The 22241-nt window shown below is 42.0% G+C and overlaps 1 protein-coding gene across 3 annotated transcripts in view; it reads right to left on the bottom strand.

The window, feature by feature from the left end:
* ABAT (4-aminobutyrate aminotransferase) overlaps positions 1-22241 on the bottom strand; it is a 152783-nt gene that overhangs the window by 50931 nt on the left and 79611 nt on the right. For all 3 annotated transcript variants that reach the window (XM_054041963.1, XM_054041962.1, XM_054041964.1), the window contains exons 3-5: positions 17178-17275; positions 16212-16241; positions 14471-14588 (exon numbers count right to left, since the gene is read on the bottom strand). In XM_054041963.1, coding sequence (XP_053897938.1) covers positions 14471-14588; positions 16212-16241; positions 17178-17275 — 246 coding nt within the window. The remainder of the gene's footprint in view (positions 1-14470; positions 14589-16211; positions 16242-17177; positions 17276-22241) is intronic.

The raw sequence follows: 22241 nt of genomic DNA, 5'->3' as shown, positions 1-22241 counted from the left end.
AGCAGGGGGCTGGGAAGGGGGGAGGGAAGAAGCAAGCCAGAAGCCAGCCAAGAATATTTTAGTCCTGGGAAAATTCGGTGCCACTGAGCAATGCAGAATTTGCGCAGAATTAATGTTCTGCACAGAATGTCATGTTTTTCCTGCAGAATTTGGGCTGCAGAGCTGCTGGCCACCACTAGAGGCTGCTGGACTCTGCAAAGCCTGGCTTTCAGTGAGCTGAGTGCCTGGCCTGGTGGGGATGGAGGCTCTGCATGCTCTGGCTCCAGGGCTTGCTTCTCATCCACCTGGGGACAGGCGTGGGCCTAGGAGACCTGGCTCTGGCAAAGGATGAGGAAGGGCAGGGCTGCACCGTGTCTCCTGGCACGAGTCTGGGCTGGGGGGTCTCTGTGGCTGGGCTCTGGAGAGGAGAGGGGGATCAGGTGGGGAAGAGACATGTGTCTGGACCAGAGGGGGCACCATGCAGCCCTCTCCAGCACCCCCCCCCCCAACCGGAACTGGGTTGTCATAGGAGTTTCTTTAACTCTACTCCTGGGGGAATAATTTTGTTGTCTATATTATTGACATACTTGCTGGCAGTTAATTTGAAATAAATTATGGAAATAATTGAAACTGGGGTGATTATATTGTGTTATTTTAACAAAATATGGAGAATTTTAAAATATTGTGTGCAGAATTTTTTATTTTTTGGTGCAGAATTTCCCCAGGAGTAATCTCTTCTTGCTTTGATAGCATTTTAGGTACCAGTCTCCTCACCTTCCCAACCCCCTCTGCCTTCCTGTCTTGTACCAGTCGTATTGTTCCCTGGAATTTAGAAAATGTGCCTCTCTATTTGACATGTAAGAGGAACTAGAGTTTAAGCTCAAAGAGAATGCACTCCCCCTAATACAGTGGTATCCAACCTTTTTAAGCACAAGATCACTTTTTGACTTTAAGTGCAACACAGGATCTATCCCACCCCTTCCCCGAAGCCCCGCTCTGCTCACTCTATTCCCCCCCCACACACACACACTGATACAGTAAGGTGGCAACAATTAATGCTTTCAGCTCCTGTAGCAGTTCAGGTATCATTCTCTCAGTAGATATCATTGTTGCTGGAGGCTATTGTGTTAATCTAAATGACCAACAGAAAAGTGCATTAGCATTTTGTTTCTTTTGCTTGATGCCTTTCCCCCCCATTTGTATTTGAAGTGTATCGTAGACCAGTTCAAATGCTAGAGGAGCCTTGGAGGCCATGCAGAGTAGGTTATAAATTTAAACTAGCCACGGCTGGAGATCACATGAGCTGGAGGCCCAGCTAGCTTTTCCACCAGCTCTGCAGTGGTTGCTGTGGTATTAGAGCAGCGGTCACCAACCAGTAGAGCATGATCGACTGGGCGATCGCGAAGTCTCTGCCAGTTGATTGCAATCTCTGGCCACTAAAAGTCCGGCAGCGCAGCAGGACTGAGGCAGGCTCCCTGCCTGCCCTGGCCCCGCACCGCTCCTAGAAGGGGAGGGATAGCTCAGTGGTTTGAGCATTGGCCTGCTAAACCCAGGGTTGTGAGTTCGATCCTTGAGGGGGCCATTTAGGGATCTGGGGCAAAAAAAACAAAAAACAAAAATTCAGGGACAGTACTTGGTCCTGCTAGTGAAGGCAGGGGGCTGGACTCAATGACCTTTCAAGGTCCCTTCCAGTTCTATGAGATAGGTATATCTCCATATATAAGATGCTGGCACATCCCAGCGGCCCCTGTGGGGGGGCATGTGGCTCCACGCGCTGCCCCTCCCTGTAGGCACCACCCCCCGGAGCTCCCATTGGCCAATGAGAGCTGTGGGGGTGGTGCCTACAGGGTACACACACACACACACACACACACGCACGCGCGCGCGGGATGTGCCGGCCACTTCTGGGAGTGGCTGGAGCAGGATAGAGGCTAAATGGAGGGGTTTTCAGGGCCATTTATATCCTCCACCATGTGGAGGGAAACCCATTGTTTCAAACAAAAATCTTAGCACAGGGAGTGGAGAATCACAGGTGACCAAATAGTGTTTGGAGTCACATGGGCAAGTCACATGCTCATGCCCAATTTCACTCAGTCATTGCAGCACGTTTACAGGACAGTCCACTCAGTGTAGACAGGTGTCTCCCATGGTCCATTGTGAGTTACGTGTCCTTTTGATCGGCCACTCAATTTGAATAATCCCTCCAAGATGTGCTGGCTAACTACTTCGTGGGCGTTACCACCGGAGCAAACATTTGATATCCAGGTATAGAGCCAATATTCGTAACTTCAAATAAAAAAAAAAAGATACATGCATAGAGATAGCATAATCACAACCAGCAAATCATAACCTTTTCATAGATATCTTACATGCCACATTTGTTGCAAATATATAACAGTGGTTGCAACAATGATCTATATGGTCACACTTTAATCAGATAATATCACACTTACACAGAGACCACAGAATCAGAGTCTGGGCTTCCTCACAAGCCTGTACGTTTCTATACTGTACATTTCATCACAACACACTAGAGCAGAAGTGAATTGTTTTTAAATAGATGAATGGGAGAAAAGTCGTCGGTGGATGGAGAGAAAGATCATAAATGTGATCAGGTCCATCCCTACCGGGGATGCGGGGCATGAGGCAGAAGTGACAAACCTGTCACTTCTGGGACCGACCACGCTGGTCAATCGTGCTGGCCCGCGGGGCCCCCCATAGCTCAGGACCCGGAGCTGTTGCCCCAATTCGCTGTATCCTAGGGATGTCTCTGAATCTGATATTATATTTGCTCACAGTAGTTATTTTTAACACTACTTCAGAATATCAAAACAGGAGGATTCTTCTTCAACTACCATAAATTCAGTACATCTGGAACTCAACCTGTATGACCTGTGGCTATTGATATATAACATACAGCAGGAGTTAGTGGAAAAGGAGAGTTAAAAAAATTGTTTTGATTTTCCAACAAGCTTTGTTCTCCAACATCATTGCAATGAGCTCTCTATGAATTGAAGGCCTGATCTGATAAGGTGCTGAGTGCCATCAATTCACACTGATTTCACTGGAGCAGAGGGTATTCAGTACCTCGCAGGAAGTACTTAATATCTTTCAGGATCAGGTTGTTAGTTATCACCTTTCGTAATCCTTGTTACCAATTCCATCAGGTAGACCTTGCAGTAAGGATATTAAAAGCAGGGGTTGATGCCACAGCCAAGACAAGACAATCTGGCAAAAATATCCAGTCTAAATATTTGCCCCAAACTCAAACAAACCATGAACATTTCTTTAGATTCAAGAAAGTTCAGTTAAAATAAATCTAAAATGTAAATTATTCTCACAGGCCTTGGTGCTATTTGGTTTCAGATGGCTCCAGAGACAGAAATACCAAAATGCCTCAAAAAATACTACTGCCAGGTATTTCCAACATAATTGAAAATTACAGGAAGTTACATGAAAGTTTGCCCTCACCAGACATGCCAAACTTGTGGAAAAAAATGCAGAAATTGGGCTTGTTTTTGGCTTAAGTGGCTTTTGAGTTGCTTGTTGGCTAGTTTTTGGCTTGTAACTTGTTGCTTGTTTGGCTTGTAGCTTGATGCTTCTTTTTTTTTTTTGATTGGCTCCTGGCAAGCCGGGGTAACAGCGGGCCCACCACAATCCCAGACTGCTCACAAGCTGGATCTAGTCACATAGAGTGTTAGGGTTCTTAGGGACTGGCTTGTTTTGGCCTTGTTTTGAAATGGGATTAGCTTGATTTTTGGCTTATTGTGAAAGTTGGGATGCTTATTTACCGTGTGAAAGTTGGCAACTGTGGTCCTCACCAGCTTTTTAGATGGAAAAGATTCAGGAAAGCATCAGATCTTTAGAAGTTAATCTGAAAAGAACCCCCCTGACTCTTTTGAGAACTGAACTTCCCTAATAGGACACCACAGTTCCACATTCTCACAATCAAGAATGCAGATCTAATAATAAATAATAATAATAGGACAAGTAATTAGAAGTGGAAACAATTAATACATTTGTCTTCAAGCCACCTGACACTCAGTTATTGGTCTGACATCTGGGAACAATGGCATTCAGATGAATTTTCAAATAAATTGCTGACAGTAAAAATCAACTGAACCCAGCGTTTTCTTTACCTTTAGCCCAGACTGGAACTTTGAGTCCTTTTTAATATATTTTTAATAACAACCCTCATCAAATCTTGGGCATTTTGTTTCAACAATCAATACTTAAACTTCTACATTAATATTTCTCTTCCCTACTGCAACATCTTCAAGAGAATACATTAAAATGTTAAGACCCAACTCTTTGATAAAGCCTGGAAATGCTAAATATGAAACAACTCTCATATGGCACATGGTTCATTTGTTACAAAGCAACATGTCTGAAGGTAGCATTAGACAGAAGTCAAGCAATGCTAACTGCTGTAGGTTGGGCCCCAGGAATTTCTCTGAACTTGGAGAGAAGTCATGATCAAATTTTGTTTCAGAATAAAAAAAAAAAAAAAAAAAAAAAGGACCCATAATCTGGGCCTCAACCCACAGTTGAGAACCCCTGTCCTAGTCACACCTTCTCAAGGCTTGAACATCCTTCCCACTCTATATATCAAACACTGCAGTGCTCCACCACCTAACACCTAAATGCATCTTTTCAATCATGATGACCAATACCATGCACATTGGACTAAATTCTGATCTCAGTTACTCTGATGTAAATGCAGAGTAATGTCAATGAGGTCAATAGAATGACTCAATTCACACCAGTATAATGGAGATCAGAATCTGGCCTTATATTTCAAAGGAGTCCTAATAAAGACACTACATAGGGACACCATTATTTTCTTGAATTAAGTTGCTCTGAAAATACTGCCTATCTCCTGTTCTCCCCTCTGCATGTAGTTCCTTTTATACTAATTTCTCCTTATCTCTGTTCCAGCTATACAGTACAACATCCTTCACTTGTCACTGATTCTACAGAAGATAATTATCTTTCAAAGAAGAAAAATCTGGCAGTTAGGAGTATCAAGGAGGAAAAACCAACTTCCTAACATCCTAGTTTTAAGTATCAAACACATCATACTACATTCTTCCACAGTTAATCATCACACATTTCTCAAACGCAAGAAAAAGAAAAAGGGAAAACTACATTAGAAACGCCCCCACCAACCCACATACTAATGAAAACATCTCCCTAATTAGCTCTAGTATAAAATTACATAATCACAAGTGGCAACTATGTACCTAACTGAAAGACATCTGCCCCGTGTTCTGATACACTAAACAATAGCTCTGACTGTTCCAAATGCATGGCCTTTCATAGACTCATAGACTCTAAGGTCAGAAGGGACCATTATGATCATCTAGTCTGACCTCCCGCATGATGCGGGCCACAAAAGCTGACCTACCCACTCCTGGAAGAATTCTCTCCCTTGACTCAGCTGTTGAAGTCCCCAAATCATGATTTAAAGACTTCAAATCGCTGAGAATCCTCCAGCAAGCGACCCCTGCCCCATGCTGCGGAGGAAGGTGAAAAACCTCCAGGGCCTCTGTCAATCTACCCTGGAGGAAAATTCCTTCCCGACCCCAAATATGGCGATTAGCTGAACCCCGAGCATGCAGGCAAGATTCTCTAGCCAGACCCTCTGGAAAAAGTTCTCTGTAGTACTTTTAATATCCCATCATTGACCATTGTTACTAATTACCAGCGATGGCACGTTATTGACCTATTGACTAAAATCACTTTATCCCATCAAACCATCCCCTCCATAAACTTATCAAGCTTAATCTTAAAGCCAGAGAGGTCTTTTGCCCCCACTGTTTCCCTCGGAAGGCTGTTCCAAAACTTCACCCCTCTGATGGTTAGAAACCTTCGTCTAATTTCAAGCCTAAACTTCCCGACGGCCAGTTTATATCCATTTGTTCTCGTGTCCACATTAGTACTGAGCTGAAATAATTCCTCTCCCTCCCTGGTATTTATCCCTCTGATATATTTAAAGAGAGCAATCATATCCCCCCTCAGCCTTCTTTTGGTTAAGGTAAACAAACCGAGCTCCTCGAGTCTCCTTTCACATGACAGATTTTCCATTCCTCGGATCATCCTAGTGGCCCTTCTTTGTACCCGTTCCAGTTTGATTTCATCCTTTTTAAACATGGGAGTCCAGAACTGCACACAGTACTCCAAATGAGGTCTCACCAGTGCCTTGTATAATGGAACCAGCACCTCCTTATCCCTACTAGAAATACCTCGCCTACTGCATTCCAAGACTGCATTAGCTTTTTTCACGGCCACGTCACATTGCCGACTCAGTCATCCTGCGATCAACCAGGACTCCGAGGTCCTTCTCCTCTTCCGTTACTTCCAACTGATGTGTCCCCAGCTTATAACTAAAATTCTTGTTAGTCATCCCTAAATGCATAACCTTACACTTCTCACTATTAAATTTCATCCTATTACTATTATTCCAGTTTACTGAGAATGCCCTCATACTATGGCTACAGGGATGTTAACCCCAGGAACCAACAGCAAGAAAGACTCTCCAGATCTTAAAGTCTGTGATTGGATATGGTTTTAAATAACTCCACCTCAAGCTATTATAGGGCTTTACAGATTGTACTTGTGACAGGTTCGGTCACAGAGATCCCCTTGGGATTATCACTTGATGTGCTGAAATCAGCTCTGAGCCCCGTTTTCCCTGCCAGTTTGGGACTTTCAGAACCCTGTCTTGTTGAGCCAGACACTCTAGCCTGCTACAACACAGACCTAGGGTCTGGTCCATGCCCCAAAAGCTGCAGACTTAACTGAAAACAGCTTAGCAGGTTATCTGTCTCCAGCACCCAGACCCCCAGTTTCCAATGGGATCCAAACCCCAAATAAATCCATTTTACTCTGTATAAAACTTATACAGGGAAAACTCAAATTGTCCACCCTCTATAACACTGATAGGCACAGCTGTTTGCTCCCCCAGGTACTTACTCTGGGTTTATTAATAAACAAAAGTGATTTTATTAAGTATAAAAAGTAGGATTTAAGTGGTTTCAAGTAATAACAGACAAAACAAATTAAGTCACCAAGCAAAATAAAGCAAAAACATGCAAGGCTAAGCCTAATACATTAAGAAACTGATTACAGGTAATATCTTAAACTTAGAGATGTTCCAATAAGCTTCTTTCACAGACTAGACTCCTTTCTAGTCTAGGCCCAATCCTTTCCCCTGGTACAGTCCTTGTTAGTTCCAGCAGACATCTCAGGTGGTAAGCAGGGATTTCCTCATGACTGGCAGCCCCTTTTGTCCTGTTCCACCCCCTTTTATAGCTTTGGCACATGGCAGGAATCTTTTGTCTCTCTGGGTCCCCACCCCTCCTTCTAAATGTAAAAGTACCAGATTTAAGATGGATTTCATTATCAGGTGACATGGTCACATGTCACTGTAAGACCTCTAGTCTCCATTCCCCATGGGCTGGCCCACACGTACACAGGAAGGCTTTCAAGTAACTAAGGCCCTTTACAACTGATTGTTTCTGAAGCACCCTTAATGGCCTCCACTTAATATGTTTACATCTGTGATACAAGTTCAGATCTTATTCTCCTAACTCCAGATATAGAAATAATACATGCAGACAAATAGGATGAACACACTTAGTAGATTACAAGCTTTCTAATGACACCATACAAGGGGTATTTAGCATAAAGCATATTCCAGTTATGTCATTCATAAGCATATTTCCATTAAGCATATGGAGTGCAACGTTACAGTACTCACACACCTGCAAAAAGATAGCCAATGCAGAGCAGAAAGCAGATTGGGTTATGAATTCAATGTGGCTCACCAAACTCAAGAGAAGAGCAGCTACATTCCATACTAGCTGACGGTCTTGAGTCCTTGTTATGGGTAGCCCCAACCAGAGTGCATATAAATAATCTAGCCTGAGAGTCATAGGACCTTGATCAATGATGCATAGTCTGCTTTGAAGAGAAATGTTGCCAGCCATCAGTGACTACACCACCTATGGTAGCTACTTCCTATCTGTGAATCTACAACCTATAATGGATCCAATGTAACCTTGAGCAGGTATCTATATTGGTAAAGGTCAGACACTCCTGCAGTCAAAGCTGTACTCTCAGCCTTAGCCTGTTCATCAAAATGCTTTCCTTACCTATTAGCATCAATTTGTCTTAACTCAACTGAGCCCCAGCCAGTTCGCATGCACCCAGTCTCTTCCATTTGCTATCAGATGCTGTTCTTTCCCATTGTTTAAATTAGAACAGATGTAGACCTACAGCACTTATCACTGCAGACCAAAGTATGTTCCTTAAACAGGCACAGATATACACTGAACACAAGAGTCACAAAATGGAACCCCAAACACAACATCCTGGGGAAGAAAAAGCATCTATTACCTACTCTTTGAGCACTGCAGACAGAAGGAGCAAACCTTTGAAATACTATTCCATCAACAACAGTAAGTCACTGCACGAAAGAATCAAGCCTTGTGGTCAGTGGTAGCTTTAATGTATGTTGTATAACTTATGACTTTATTTTCTCTGTACTGAAACTTTAAATTCCTATGGTTCTGCCTGTCTGCAGAAGCATTTCTGTTCTCAGAGTTGCTGTGGCATATTACAGCCGAGACCATGCACTCTCCTGGTTCCTTCTTGCTTTCCTTAAACTAAAATGAGAGAGTCTATTTGAGATTGAAAGAATATATTCTGCCCTTTTCACAGGGAAACATTACAGTATTGCAGGCTGCTGATAGGGCTAACTAAATCAAGGATGCTTAACTTATGCCCATCACTAGTCAATGGGACTACCCGCATCCTTAAGAGTAAACAGACATGTAGATATATGCAGGACTGCGGCCTAGTATACCTATTTTAAAAACTGATTTTAAAATAATATAAGACCCCAGCAGGAACCAGCATATTATTTTATACTCCCTCTCGTTGGTAATTTGGAAATCTCATTTTCCTTGGTATTGACACAGTCTCACTTCATATTGATTTCATAACTAAGCACATCATGCCCCTAAATTCCTTGTTCTAGTTTCATAACAACAGCCTATCTTTTCTTTCCAAGCACTGACACATTAGACTAACATGAGAGAGGATCAATTTTAAATACTGTTTTGAATATTTTGGTCTACAATGAGTAAAATCTCAACAGTATTTTAACTGTATGTCATGCTAGCAGGAATCAGTTAAGATTATTATGAAGAAAGAAGATCTGGTTACTCAGACACAGATTCAATGCATACTCAGTTGTGTTGTCTATCAGGGGAAGTATCGGGGGTATGTTGGCAGGAATGAAGTGATTAGCTGCTGATGTTGAAAAACTACCTGCTGTATGAGAGACCTCCAGATTAAACCCTACCGAACGCTGACATTAACAGAGGCTACTATCCAAGATGCTTAGATACTAACTTTCATATTGCTTGTAAAAATGTGTAGATATGCTGCCTTTATTCAGATGTCCCCTCCCTCTCCAAAGCACCAATTCAGAGTGCCCTCTCCCCATTCTCTTTCATTTTTCCATCCACACACAATGTCCATCCTAACTCATGCCATCCTCTTCTTATTCTCCATACCTCAACCTCTGCCATTCTGACCCCCTCCTCACGTTGTTCATTCTTCTCTCTCCTCTGGTACATCTTGTTGCTTTCCTACTCCGCATACAAACCCCAGACAAGTGAGGTGGAGCCCCTGAAGCCTGACTCTTTTCCCAAAGCAGGGCAGCTCCTACTAGGCTGCCGGATTTGTGGTCCCCCACGCACTTCTGAGCAGGACTTACATCCATGTGAGATTGATAACTCAGTTCCTCTTCGTGCCATTTAATCATTACATAAATATTATGAACAAAGAAAAAGTCCAAGAAGCAGAATATAATGGACATTTTAGGCTGGAATGGCAAAGAGGTGGCAGCCTGTTCCACTGCCAACAAGGGCACTTGGGTCAGCAGCTCAGGGCTTCCATTCTCCTAGCTTATGTCTATACCACAATTAGACACCCACGGCTGGCCCGGGCTCACAGGGTTAGGGCTAGGGTTAAGTGACTGTTTAATTGTGGTGCAGACGTTCAGGCTTGGACTGCAGCATGAGCTCTGGGACCTTCTCGCTAACCAATTCATCCCTGTTGCTCAACCCCAGATCCAAAATGGATGACCCACTAGTTGTTTCCTTGTCTTCATGAAAAATTGTGCATGGGGGGTATGCCATAAATGCTCCAATTTCACCAACCCACCAGGCAGAGGTGATAGCAACAAGAAATGCTGTTTTCATAGGTAAATGAACATAGGAGCATATTGCCATTGGTTCGAATAGAGGTCTAGTAAGAGAGTGTAGGAAGAGGCCAGGGTCCCAAGCCAGGGTTGGATCCCATATGTGAGGGTAAAGATTTTGGAGGCCTTTTAGGAATCGTTCCATGAGAGTGTGGGTGAAGACAGAGTGTCCGTCTATCTTGTAGTGAAAGGTCATAATGGCTGCCAAACGCACATGAATGGAGCTTGTGGATAACCCCAATTGCTTAAGTTGTAAAATATAGTCCAGGATAAGTGGTAATGGAGCACTCATTGCCTCGACCTGATTGGAGGCGCACCGGGATTGGAATCTAGTCCATTTGTGGAGGTAAGTGTGTCGAGTCATAGCGCGCCTGCTATTAAACAGTACTTGTTTAACTGAGTACTTGTTTAACTGCTTCCAAACAGGTTATTTCCACATTCCAGAACCATGGAGGAGCCATGCTTTCAGGTGCAGCAGGTTGATTGGGATGGAGGATGTGACCTGCAACCTGTGAAAGGAGTCACGGAGTTGGATGGAGAGAGATCAGAGGGCATACCATCATGCAAATGAGGGAAGTATACCAGATCTGTTGTGGCTATGTCAGAGCTATAAGGATGACATGGGCTCTGTCCCCCAGGATCTTGTGGAGTACTCTGAACAGAAGGGGAAAGGGAGGAAAGGCACAGAGAAGCAGCACATCCCATGTGATGAGGAATGCATCTCCCAGAGCCTTGTTTTAGCTATTGGTATTTGGCAGGAAATAGTCCAGTGTCTTTAGTCTAAAGAGTCTTTCAAACTTCATTTCTTCTCTCTCTGCACAGGAGGTTATTACTTCTCGGTCTTTGCTGATAAGGATGTTCTAGCCTGGCGGTCCATTATTAAATCTTGTGGCGTACAAAGTCTAACAGATCCATGCAAGGTTTATTGGATTTACTTGCAGAGAGATAAGTACAAAAGACTAGTGCCCTGACCCAAGTATTCACATTAATGCTGACTTTTCGACATAATTTTGCTCAAGTATCCTTTTCCAAAACATGAGATCTACAGCCTAGCTCCACCTGCATCTGCCACATGTCTAGCAGTACCTTCGTGCTCCTAGAGGCCAGTCATCTCTACTGACATTATGTTGTTTTTCATAGCAGATCTCCAACAAAGATCTATACAATTTATTAAATATATGTAGTTCAGAAAGCTTGCTGTTTCTGCACATTTTAAATCCATACCCTGAGCAGTCGTCACGAATTAAACTATGGTTCCTTAATTGCAGGATTTTCACCATGCTCCCTAGGGAGCAAAACAAGTGGCTTTTGGAGCATGAGAGTTGGGCTCGTGATAATCAGCTATGATTTCTGATACCCAAAGCAGATTCTGAGAGGTAGAGCTGTGCTGATCAGAGTAGAGAAAAGCCAGTTTGCACCATGTCATTGTATAAGAAAGCTGAAGGGTGTAAAAAAGGCCAGGGGAATTGTTTGGAACAATTAACTTTTTTTTTTTTTTTTTTTTTTTTTTTTCTAAGATGCCTTGATTGCGGAGACACTGCCAATGGATTCTGACGTCTTACAACTTCATATGGACAGAGAGTGAGAATGGAGGAGAGGATTTTTCTAATAGAAAAGAGCCCACAGACTTTCTTTGGGATGTGTACACAGTTTTTGTACCACTTTACATTGGTTTAGAAACCACTAAAGTTAAAGCAGTATGACCACTGAGCATGGGTGCGGTTATACCCCCGAGCCTGCCAGGTGTGAACTAAGAACTGGGGGCATGCTTTATATTAGGGTACATTTATATATAGTTTATAATGGGTTAATAACTGATTGATAGACATCATAATAAATGCATAATGAGTGGTTATGGAATCAAAGAGATAAAGTTGCTGCTAATCACATCAGAAGGTATTATAGATATGCATTTATTATGATGTCTATCAATCAGTTATTAACCCATTATAAACTATATATAAATGTACCCTAATATAAAGCATGCCCCCAGTTCTTAGTTCACACCTGTTCATATCGCAAAAGTCATGAAGTGCCAAGGATGGTTGATGGTCCATTCAACATTGCTGACCTGAACTGGGACTGAAATAGCAGATAGCATTTCCGTTTAATGTTTGTAAAGATTGTAGAAAATGGAAAGCACCATATCAGAGCTAAGCATTGTTGTCAAAACACTTAATTTAAAAGTTTGCCATTTCATAGCCTCTTTTGAAAACAGTCCAAATATGTAGCTTTGAGATGCATAGGCTGCATTAATTTGATTGGACTTGTATAAATCTTTCTTGGTTTTTGTAAGTGAAAATGTATGGTTCCTTTGGAGTTTAAGTTTGTATTTCAATCCACAAAGAATTGGAAAAGGAAGCAAAGAACCAGTTGTGGAATCTAATATGATAAAACTGGATAAAAGATTAGGCTATAGTGCTGATTTAAAATTATGGTAGCAGGCAGATTGATGGTCAAGGGACTGAAGGATGGAGTTGTCAGATTCTGGAAAACTGGGTTAACTTTTGAGAAATATTTCAGTGGAAAGGAAAATCAGGCAGTGATCTAAGCACAATTGCAAAGAATGCAGATTTATGACCACAGACTGATTGGTGTACTTGTGCTGTATACATGTTACTTCTGACTTGTTTAAGGAAATGTTTCTGTTGGAAGAACACCAGCAAAAAGTTATGGGGCTAATTAGAAAGTTAGGAGATATACCCTATGTAGAAATTGTGATAATTCAGTCATTACCACATATTTCTCTTAATCCATAATTTAGCAATGTTTGAGTCAGTGCAGCATTCACTAGGAGGGTGGTGAAGCACTGGAATGGGTTACCTAGGGAGGTGGTGGAATCTCCTTCCTTAGAGGTTTTTAAGGTCAGGCTTGACAAAGCCCTAGCTGGGATGATTTAGTTGGGGTTGGTCCTCCTTTAAGCAGGGGGTTGGACTAGATGACCTCCTGAGGTCCCTTCCAACCCTGATATTCTATGATTCTATGAAAAGAACCTTTATTTTAGTGAATTTAGATGAAAGGTGTCAACTTGACAGCCCTAGATAGCAAACTCTTCCATCCACTGTATAACGCAGTAGGGGTACAGCAAGCTTTCCCTGACTTCCCATCAATGTGCCATAGTATTGGCTCAGACGTATCACCTCTAGAATGGGAGTGAGTTTCAGTTCCCATTTCCATTTAGCCTCTCTGCTGAGAGTGTCGACAGAAAGACAGTTAGAGGTAGTTTTTCCAATGTAGACACCTGTCCTCTGGGACCTGGGTCAAGATCAGCAACCAGTTGGCATATGCTAACAACTTTGGTTAATGCATCTGACCTTTCAAACTAGAGGGTAAATACTTCCTCTTCTATTCTAAACTTCCAGACTCACTCCCCAGGTGACCTTTTACAAAAGTATGTTAGGGACCAAAACAGCAAGAGAAAGTAGTCATGAACCTGAATTCTGGGCAATACAAAACTTGATTTAAACTACATTGTTTGGTTTAATTTTGGATTCTTTCAAGTCTAATGATGTGCAAACGTATCTAGCAAGTCCATATAGGATGACCTAGCTTAAATACTTTAGAACCAAATTGTTTCAATTGCTGTGATCAACATAAACAATGTACAAAGTGGGCTAGCACTGGTCAGGTATATGATAACACCAAGGGAACTCTGCAGGGCTAGCCCCACAGTATGTGAATAATGTATTTCATCACACAGACTCATAAGGAACTAGAGAAAATGGATTTCAGAAGCAACATGTTTGGTATCTACAGAAGAGAGATGTGAGGATAAGAATGCCTTCAAATGAATGTGTTTTGTCTGCAGTTGGGAAGAGGTCGAGTGGGCGGACAGTCTGTCTCAGAAGGACAGCTGTGTCTAAGGCAATATGCTTGGTCAAATATTGCATTTAGGCCATTACATTTAATAAGGAACTTGTTTTAAAAGTTATAGAACCCTCCACCACCCGTGATTCAATCCAAGATTAATACTATGGCTCCTTCTAGGTCCCAATATATGCTTCAAGTGAGCCATGTGTATTGAATCCTAAAGCAGATCCTCCAGCTATATAGAGATGCAGTTATGGAATACAGAGCAGTGAAGCACTGTGACTGCAATAAGGCATACATGGTGTCAGCTATTTCACTGTTTAATTAATCAGCTTCTCCAGCAGAGATTGAGAGAGAAAGGAGCAGTTCCATAGCAAATCAAGAGCTTTAGCGCAATCTGGCTCTTACCTATTGGGATGGATGAAATCTGAGAGTAGAGATCCAGCATGCGGTTGCCATCTACGTCTACAAGGTAGTTCCCTCGGCTCTCTTGATAATTGCAAAAAAAGTGCACGGCTTCTGCATTCTTACAGGAAAAAAAATAAACCAATAAATCTAGCATGTGGCAGAATATTCAGTACAATCTGGAGATAGTAAGTGGGGGACATATATAGCAAAACCTTTTAAAAATATCTATTGATAAAATACAAATATACACATCTCTGTTGTATGGGAATTAAGTTTACTGTAGCCTCTTACAAAAAATGGATTTTAATAATAATTGCAATAGGGACACAGGAGGGAACAGAATGCAGTACAGTATTTCACACTTCCTCATCTAAGGCTCTCAAGGTGTTTTACAAGCATCAGTGAATTAAATGAAGATAATGATTTGCCCAAGGTCAAATACTGAGTCAGTAGCAGAATAGAGAATAAAACACAATATTCCTGACTCAATCTGTTCTTCTAATAAGCCGCACACACACTATGTGTGTGGGGGGAAGGCCTTGCACGGACCAGTTGGTGAATAAAGTCGAACAACTGCAAGGGTGCGGTTTCTGCACATAAATCAAGTGTGCACATTGCAAAATTGCTCTTTTGGTCAAGGAAATATATAGTTATATTGACATACTTTTAAGCTCAAAGATTCCTATACTCATATCCTCTGCTTAATAGCAATTAAAAAATCACCACATTCAGTAGGAATCCCTAAAGAGGTAAATAATAAACAATAGGGCACACTGACTTCACAAAACATTTCAGAATTTAAAAACTGTTATAGAGTTATTTTCTATTAAACATTGTACAATAATTTAACCATAAAATACTACGGTCACAATTAAGGGCAATTGCACCTGTATTCCCCCTTCAGTGGCCCGATTCCCTGTGTTACTCCCAGCAATGATAGTCTGCCTAAACAAACCTGTTTACTTGCTCTTCAGAGACTGATAACAGACTGATTGCTACAGTTGTAAGTAACATACAGCTCTTTCTAAGCAAGCCTACTTTATTCTTAAGGTAAAAAGCATTACAAAGAAAACATAATAAAAAACAATAAAAGAACCTACACACATGCTAAGAAGCTAACCAGAGACCACCACAACTCTAACATGGGCTCAGGCAAGAGCAGTCTTTCAACACCCCACCCTCGTGGTTTCCTTGTGGTTATAAGTTCATGACAGCTTCAGCTCAGAACAAGCACACAGTTTTATAGGCCCCAGTAAGCCAAGTTCTTCCAATCCTTCCCTAAGGATGGGGCTTGCTGTGGACCAGAGTTCCTTTCCATTGGCTGTCAGTCTTTGGAGAAGTCAGTTTGAACTAGTATGTGTGTGTGTGGGGGGGGGGGGGGGGGGGGGGGGAAGAGAATGGCTTCAAAGGCTGATAATGGAGGAAGTATATTAGCATCCCCCTCCCTATTTGAAACAATACATACAATGCCACAGTGACACATACACAATTGCATTTGTAATACAGTTTACCCCAAAGGTATTAAGCCCAATTCAATAATGTTTAACTTTATTCAATAAAGTTTATCTTAATTCCATACGTTTTGTTCAGGATATTATGGGATACTGTCAGTCTGTCACAACTACTCCTAAATTAAATTTTTTTTTGCCTAGTTTTGCAGTATGAACCTAATGCTAGAAAATCTGATTTTAAAATGGAAATGCTGAGAGATTGGCAGCAAAAAATAAATTTGATGAGTTACCTGAATTCCATTTAACTGTTTCATTAACTCCTGAAAGGAAATAATAAAAAAATCAAGAGCATGATAAACATAGTTTGTACACTTCAACTGAACTGCTTTAATGATTTCTATTAAATACTTGACTCTATCAGAAGGAAATGTCCAGCTAATTGAAACCCTCATGCCACTTTCAAAACTAAAGTATCAGTTTGTAATCGGCACAACCAGTTCAGTGTTCCAACTGGAGGACTAGGAGACAAGCAAATACACTTTGCTCTCCTGCAGATGGGAGGTTTCATTAGACTCACTTGCTTCTAATTCTTAATACTAGCAATAGACATTAGGAAACCAGGAGGTTAGACACCAAGGGCAAAATCTCCTCTCTGATCAGCCATTGCAAATCTTTACTCAGATACTCCGTCATCTCCCCAGCAGCTCTTTTAGTTACCCCTCCCCCACATCTTGCGGGCCCTGGTGCAACTGGACCACTTGCACCATTGAAGTTACACTATAGAAGCAGAACATTACAGGTGAGATCTTTCATACAGATCTGGGAGGAGAGTTTTGTCTTAAAATATTTTGACATACAGACAACCTGACATTTGTCTAACTCTTTTCATAATCTGATCTAAGTGTGTGCACAGTTATTGTCTTGCTGCTTGGACTATTGATGTTCCTTAGTGTTGTTTCTTCCATTTTAGTCTCTCATTCTGGGGGTCTTTGAAAGAAAATGGATTCTGTGTATTGTGTAATATTTATTTAGGATAACAATAATCTGTAGCTCCCGTTTTTTATATATCAGGCATGGTACTGTGTTTTGGTCAATCAAAACATGGTGTGTGTGTGTGTGTGTGTGTGTGTGTGTGTGTGTGTGTGTGTGTGTGTGTGTGTGTGTGTGTGTGTGTGTGTGTGTGTGTGTGTGTGTGTGTGTGTGTGTGTGTGTGTGTGTGTGTGTGTGTGAGAAACCACCTCACTTTGTGAACTTACTCTGGACTTAGGCCCAGGAACTTCTGTCTTCATTAACGGTCCATCATAATCAAAGTCCACATCAATTTTAGCTGCAGTTTGACTGATCAATCTGTGCCCTGTAAGAAATAAAAACAATGAAAAAACTAAATTACAAACTCCCCTCAAAATTAATATCCAATTCTTCTTCTTCTTTATAAGAATATCCAATAGCTGAGGATATCTATGTTGTACTCTGTGAGGAAAACTTTCAGGGCCTGATTCTGATTTTGTACCAATGTAAATTAGGAGTAACTTCAAGGAAGACAGTAGCATTATCCCAGTACAAGTGAGATCAGAAATGGGCCTCCCCAGCTCGGCACTAGAGATGAGGAGACATAGTCTATTTTGTAGAGAAGGGGGAATGGGAGTCAGGAATCCTAGGTTCTATTTCCATCTCTGCTACTGATTTGATCTGTTACACTGAGCAAATCTATCCCTGGACTCTCATCTGTAAGATGGGAAGTGCAGTGACCATTTGAAAATTCTCATGGAGTCCTCAAATGAAAGGTCTTACGGTATGCTTAGTAATAATTCTAAGGGTGTAAAAGAAGATGTATACCTCAGAAAAGAAAAATGGCTTTGTTAAACAAATGAATACTGCATGACTAAGACAGCATGCACTGCAGCTCAGAGAGCTGGGTCATATTGTGGTTATCTTTATTCTGACCTATGGGTAGACTGCTGCTCTGTAGCCATGCGTGTAATGGAGGAAAGATAGCAGACTTGACATCTCTAATGAAGCAGAAAGACAGAAAACTACCATGCTTATCAGTAATAGACTGCTCCAGTTTTTTAAAGGAACTTCTGCAAAACATAGGATTTGAGTGTGGTTTTAAAGGATGTAGAAAATAGCTTTTTCTATTGTCCACACCAAAACTGTAAGGTTTAATATTCAAGAGTAAAACAGTTCACAAGATACAATCTAAGCGGTATTTACTGAGTAAAATCTGAGGCGTTCACATGTGATGAAAAAGAGCAAGGCAAATCTTGTAGGATCTTAAGGTTTTTAAACTTACATCACATTCAAGGAAACATTATCAGTGGAGTTTCTGGTCAAGGGTCCACATTAATTTCCTGTGTTTACTGATATGGACACAAAGTATTCAGAGTGCTAAAGTATGTAATAAGCAGTACTTACAGATCAAAAGTGCTAAGCAAAGGAAATTTTGCAAACCTGATATTGCTAACAGTTAGCAGCAATATAAGCGTGCTTTACATTTGTGATGCTCTGTACAAATACTAATCAATCAGCCCTTAGCAACACAGCACATATCAGTCCACAGATTATTAGTAGACCATACCCCTAAAATCATCCCATCAATTTGTAAGATATATTCCAAAATGTTTAATAAATACCTACTTCCTTAAAAATAGCTAGGTCCTATTATACATACATGGGATTTTAACCAATAATACAGACAACTGTCACAAATACTGACAATTACTTCACTGAACATCTGATATAAAACATTAAGTGCATATTCAAAGTGAGTATGACATGCATTTGTTGTGAATTTTTCTATGATCCTGTCAGATGGCAGACGAATAAACTGCAACAACTTAGCACTAGAGGATATTTAAAGCGATACATACTCTGAGGAGTCCCTTGCCATGTTCAGGGATGCAGGCCAAAAAACAGTTTCAATGTTACATTTTTCAGATTATAATTTGACACTTCACAATAAAAAAAAATCACTTTATTTATTTATGATATCTCCTGTCATTTAAGAGAGACAAAGGGATGCAGTACCAAGGTAGGAGCCTGAAGGCCACGCATGGGTTGATTAGTTTCCTGTTGGAACCAGAGTCTTTCCACTGTCTTTATTAGGAGTTGGATTAGCCCCATAGTTTCCATGTAATTTTCATTATTACAGTATCTTTTACTTGAAGATCTCAAAACCCTTTATACAGGTGAGCATCCTCCTCCTCACTTTACACATAGGAAAACCAAAGTACAGAGAAGTTAAGCAACCAGAATTGGGAGGGCCATCTGTGAGAAGTCATTTTATGGAGTGGATTTCTGATTGCCTGGCAGGGAAGATGTGGGTATCAGGAGGTGGTTCCAGCAATCAAGATGGGAGATGATCTGGGCACAGACGAGTGTTGTAGCTGCCAGGATACATAAAGTGTAGCACCTTTGAAAGAAAGCATAGGAAGAAACAGCGAGCTTTTGAGGACATGGCCTAGATGTACGGGGAGGAGCAGAAGAGGATGAAGATAGCCCCCAAGTGACAAGTCTGGACAAAAGGGAGGCTGCTTGTGTAGCCACCAGAATGTGGGGAAGTAGAGTGGGCTAACAAACTCAGTGTAGGCTGTTGCCTGTCCCTGAGCCCAGGAAGGACTAACACCATGGCCAAAGTCTGTTCAGATCCCTCCTTCAGGGCAGATAAATTCAAACACAAGACTCACAAAGTAACACTAAAATAAAGCTATTGCCATGACCAAAGTAGGCTGTAGGGGCATAGAACCCTTTCCTTTGCATCACCCCTGCCACAGGAGCCCACTTCCTTCTTGCAGCTCCCCTCTTCATCTGAGCTCTCTCAGCCACTTGTCCCCTTCGCAGCTGGATCTGAATCCAAGAGCTGGCTGCTCCCAGTTCCCAAGCCCTCTCAGTCCCAAGGGGCAAACTACCCTGTTACACTTGGACCTAGCCATGTTAAGTTCTAAACATGCATGTTTGTAATCTCCATTAAAGTAGGATGGGAGTTACATCCACAGCAAGGAGAGTACAGATGCCAGAGCATTATCAGGGAACCAAGAAAAAAAAAGACAACAAGCTTGTCTCTGTACTCTTCAGCTACAGCAAACTTATTAACTGTACAACCAAACTAACATTCTCATCCACAGTTTTTGCTGTGGGTACCCAAGGGCCATTCCCCAACAAATTATCTGCTGTAAATTAATCTCAATTGGTGTAACTGATTCAGAGCTTTAGCAGCACCACTCCTACACCAGGTCGATACCTGGTAAATGGACGCTAGTTGGATTCATCAGAGCACAGGTAGAAGTTACCATTCAACAATATCACATGGAGTGCCAGGAACAGATCTGCCAATCACCCCTAAAGTGAAACAACAGAATGTAGCAGAGCTCCAGAAAGATCAACATATGGGAAGGCAGGCAAATGCCCAGGTTTATGGAAAGCATCCTGTAGCAGCGTGCAGTATTATCAGCTGTCTAACCCTCTACTTGTCTGCAGATAAATTATACCGCGGAAAAATAAAACACAATTCCACAGCTCCATCCTGGAGGCTCACTTTCCCCCACAAGATTTTAGATTTAGAAGGGGCTTGAGAAGCATATTAGAGTAATTTTGCTTGAAATAAATATTTAGTAAAAGAAATAATGGAAGGAATCTCACACCTGCATTTCTCAGCAGAGTGCATTTGCATGTTGAATAGAACCATTTGGCCAAGTTTTTCAGAAATGACTTGTAATTTTATATGCCTCAGTTTTTGGGTGCCCAACTTGAGACACCTTAAAGAGGTCTGATTTTCAAAAAGTGCTGAGCACCCAGCCTCTGAATGGCAGCCACGTTTAACTTATCTCAATTGCTGCTCACTTTGGAAAATCTTGGCCACTGACTACAATTATTCTCACCAGTTTTAATTCTGAGTGCTACATCTTAGTTTAAGTGACAACACCATAAGGAAGTGCATTATAAATGAGCTTTGTTTGGAAAGCAATGTCACTCCATTTTTGTACCACTCCTGTTTAGCAGTAGTATAAATAGTGGGCTGCACGACAAAGTAGTTTCACCAGAGAAGTTACTGGATATAAAAGTACTGAAGTTCATTAAAAGCGACACAATTCATAGCTGATAAAGGCTGTACATTTAGTAGCTCAGCTATAAAGTCACAAAGATTAAAAGGCAGATAATAAACTAAAATAACCTTTAATTTTGCCCTCAGAGAATGAGATCACAATGTACCCTATGACACAAATTTATCCTCTCTTCCTCCAGCTCTGCAGTTTTCCCTGGCAAATAGCTCTATTTCTCTTCCCTCAGTCCCACACCTTCCAAATATCTATTTACTGCCTGGGTCTCTCCTTCAGTCTGCCCTGCCCTTTCTCTCTGTGCAGGAACACATCACCTACTTCAAAGACAAGATCCTCTGCAGTCTCCCTCCCCAATTCCCTTTTCCTCCTTCCCAGAGTCACTACAGCTCTCTCTTATTTGCACCAGCCTATGTATCCAATCTAGCTTTTTATAACTTTCAACAAACAGCCAATTAGCTAATGAAGACAGGAAGGGTGCAGGTACAGGGATTCAAACCCCTTCAAGGGGACATAGTACTTCTTTTCCGCCTTCTTGAATGTAGGCGGAATGGAAGACAGGGACTCCTGGGTTGACAGGCAATGCGACCTGGGCTGGGGCAGAGGAGGGATGACATTGAAGAGGTTGTTGGATTTCTCAGGGTATGTCTACACTACGAGAGTAGTTCGATTTTACTTAAATCGAATTTTTGGAATCGATATTGCAAATTCAAACGTGTGTGTCCACACTAAGGACAGTAATTCGACTTTGTGAGTCCACACTAACGGGGAAAGCGTCGACATTGGAAGCGGTGCACTGTGGGCAGCTATCCCACAGTTCCCGCAGTCCCCGCTGCCCATTGGAATAGTGGGTGGAGCCACCAATGCCTTCTGGGTAAAAAAATGTGTCGAGGGTGCTTTTGGGTAACTGTCGTCATCCGTCCATCACTCCCGCCCTCCCTCCCTGAAAGCGCCGGCGGGAAATCAGTTTGCGCACTTTTCTAGTCAGTGACAGCGCGGACGCCACAGCACTGCGAGCATGGAGCCCGCTGCGACCATCGCTGCAGTTGTGGCCGTTCTCAACGCCTCGCAGCTTATCATCCACCTTTCCCAGAGGCAGATGCAGATAAGTCAGGCGAGGAGGCTACGGCACCGCGGTGAGGAACTGAAGTCTGAGAGTAGCACAGACCTGTCGGAAAGCACGGGACCCAGCGCCGAGGACATCACGGTGGCAATGGGTCATGTGGATGTTGTGGAACGGCGATTCTGGGCCCGGGAAACAAGCAC

The sequence above is a fragment of the Malaclemys terrapin genome, chromosome 10 (genome assembly GCF_027887155.1).
Source record: "Malaclemys terrapin pileata isolate rMalTer1 chromosome 10, rMalTer1.hap1, whole genome shotgun sequence".
NCBI classification, from domain to species: domain Eukaryota; kingdom Metazoa; phylum Chordata; order Testudines; family Emydidae; genus Malaclemys; species Malaclemys terrapin.
The sequence above is the reverse complement of the archived record's forward strand: the minus strand, read 5'-3'. Positions and strand labels throughout refer to the sequence as shown.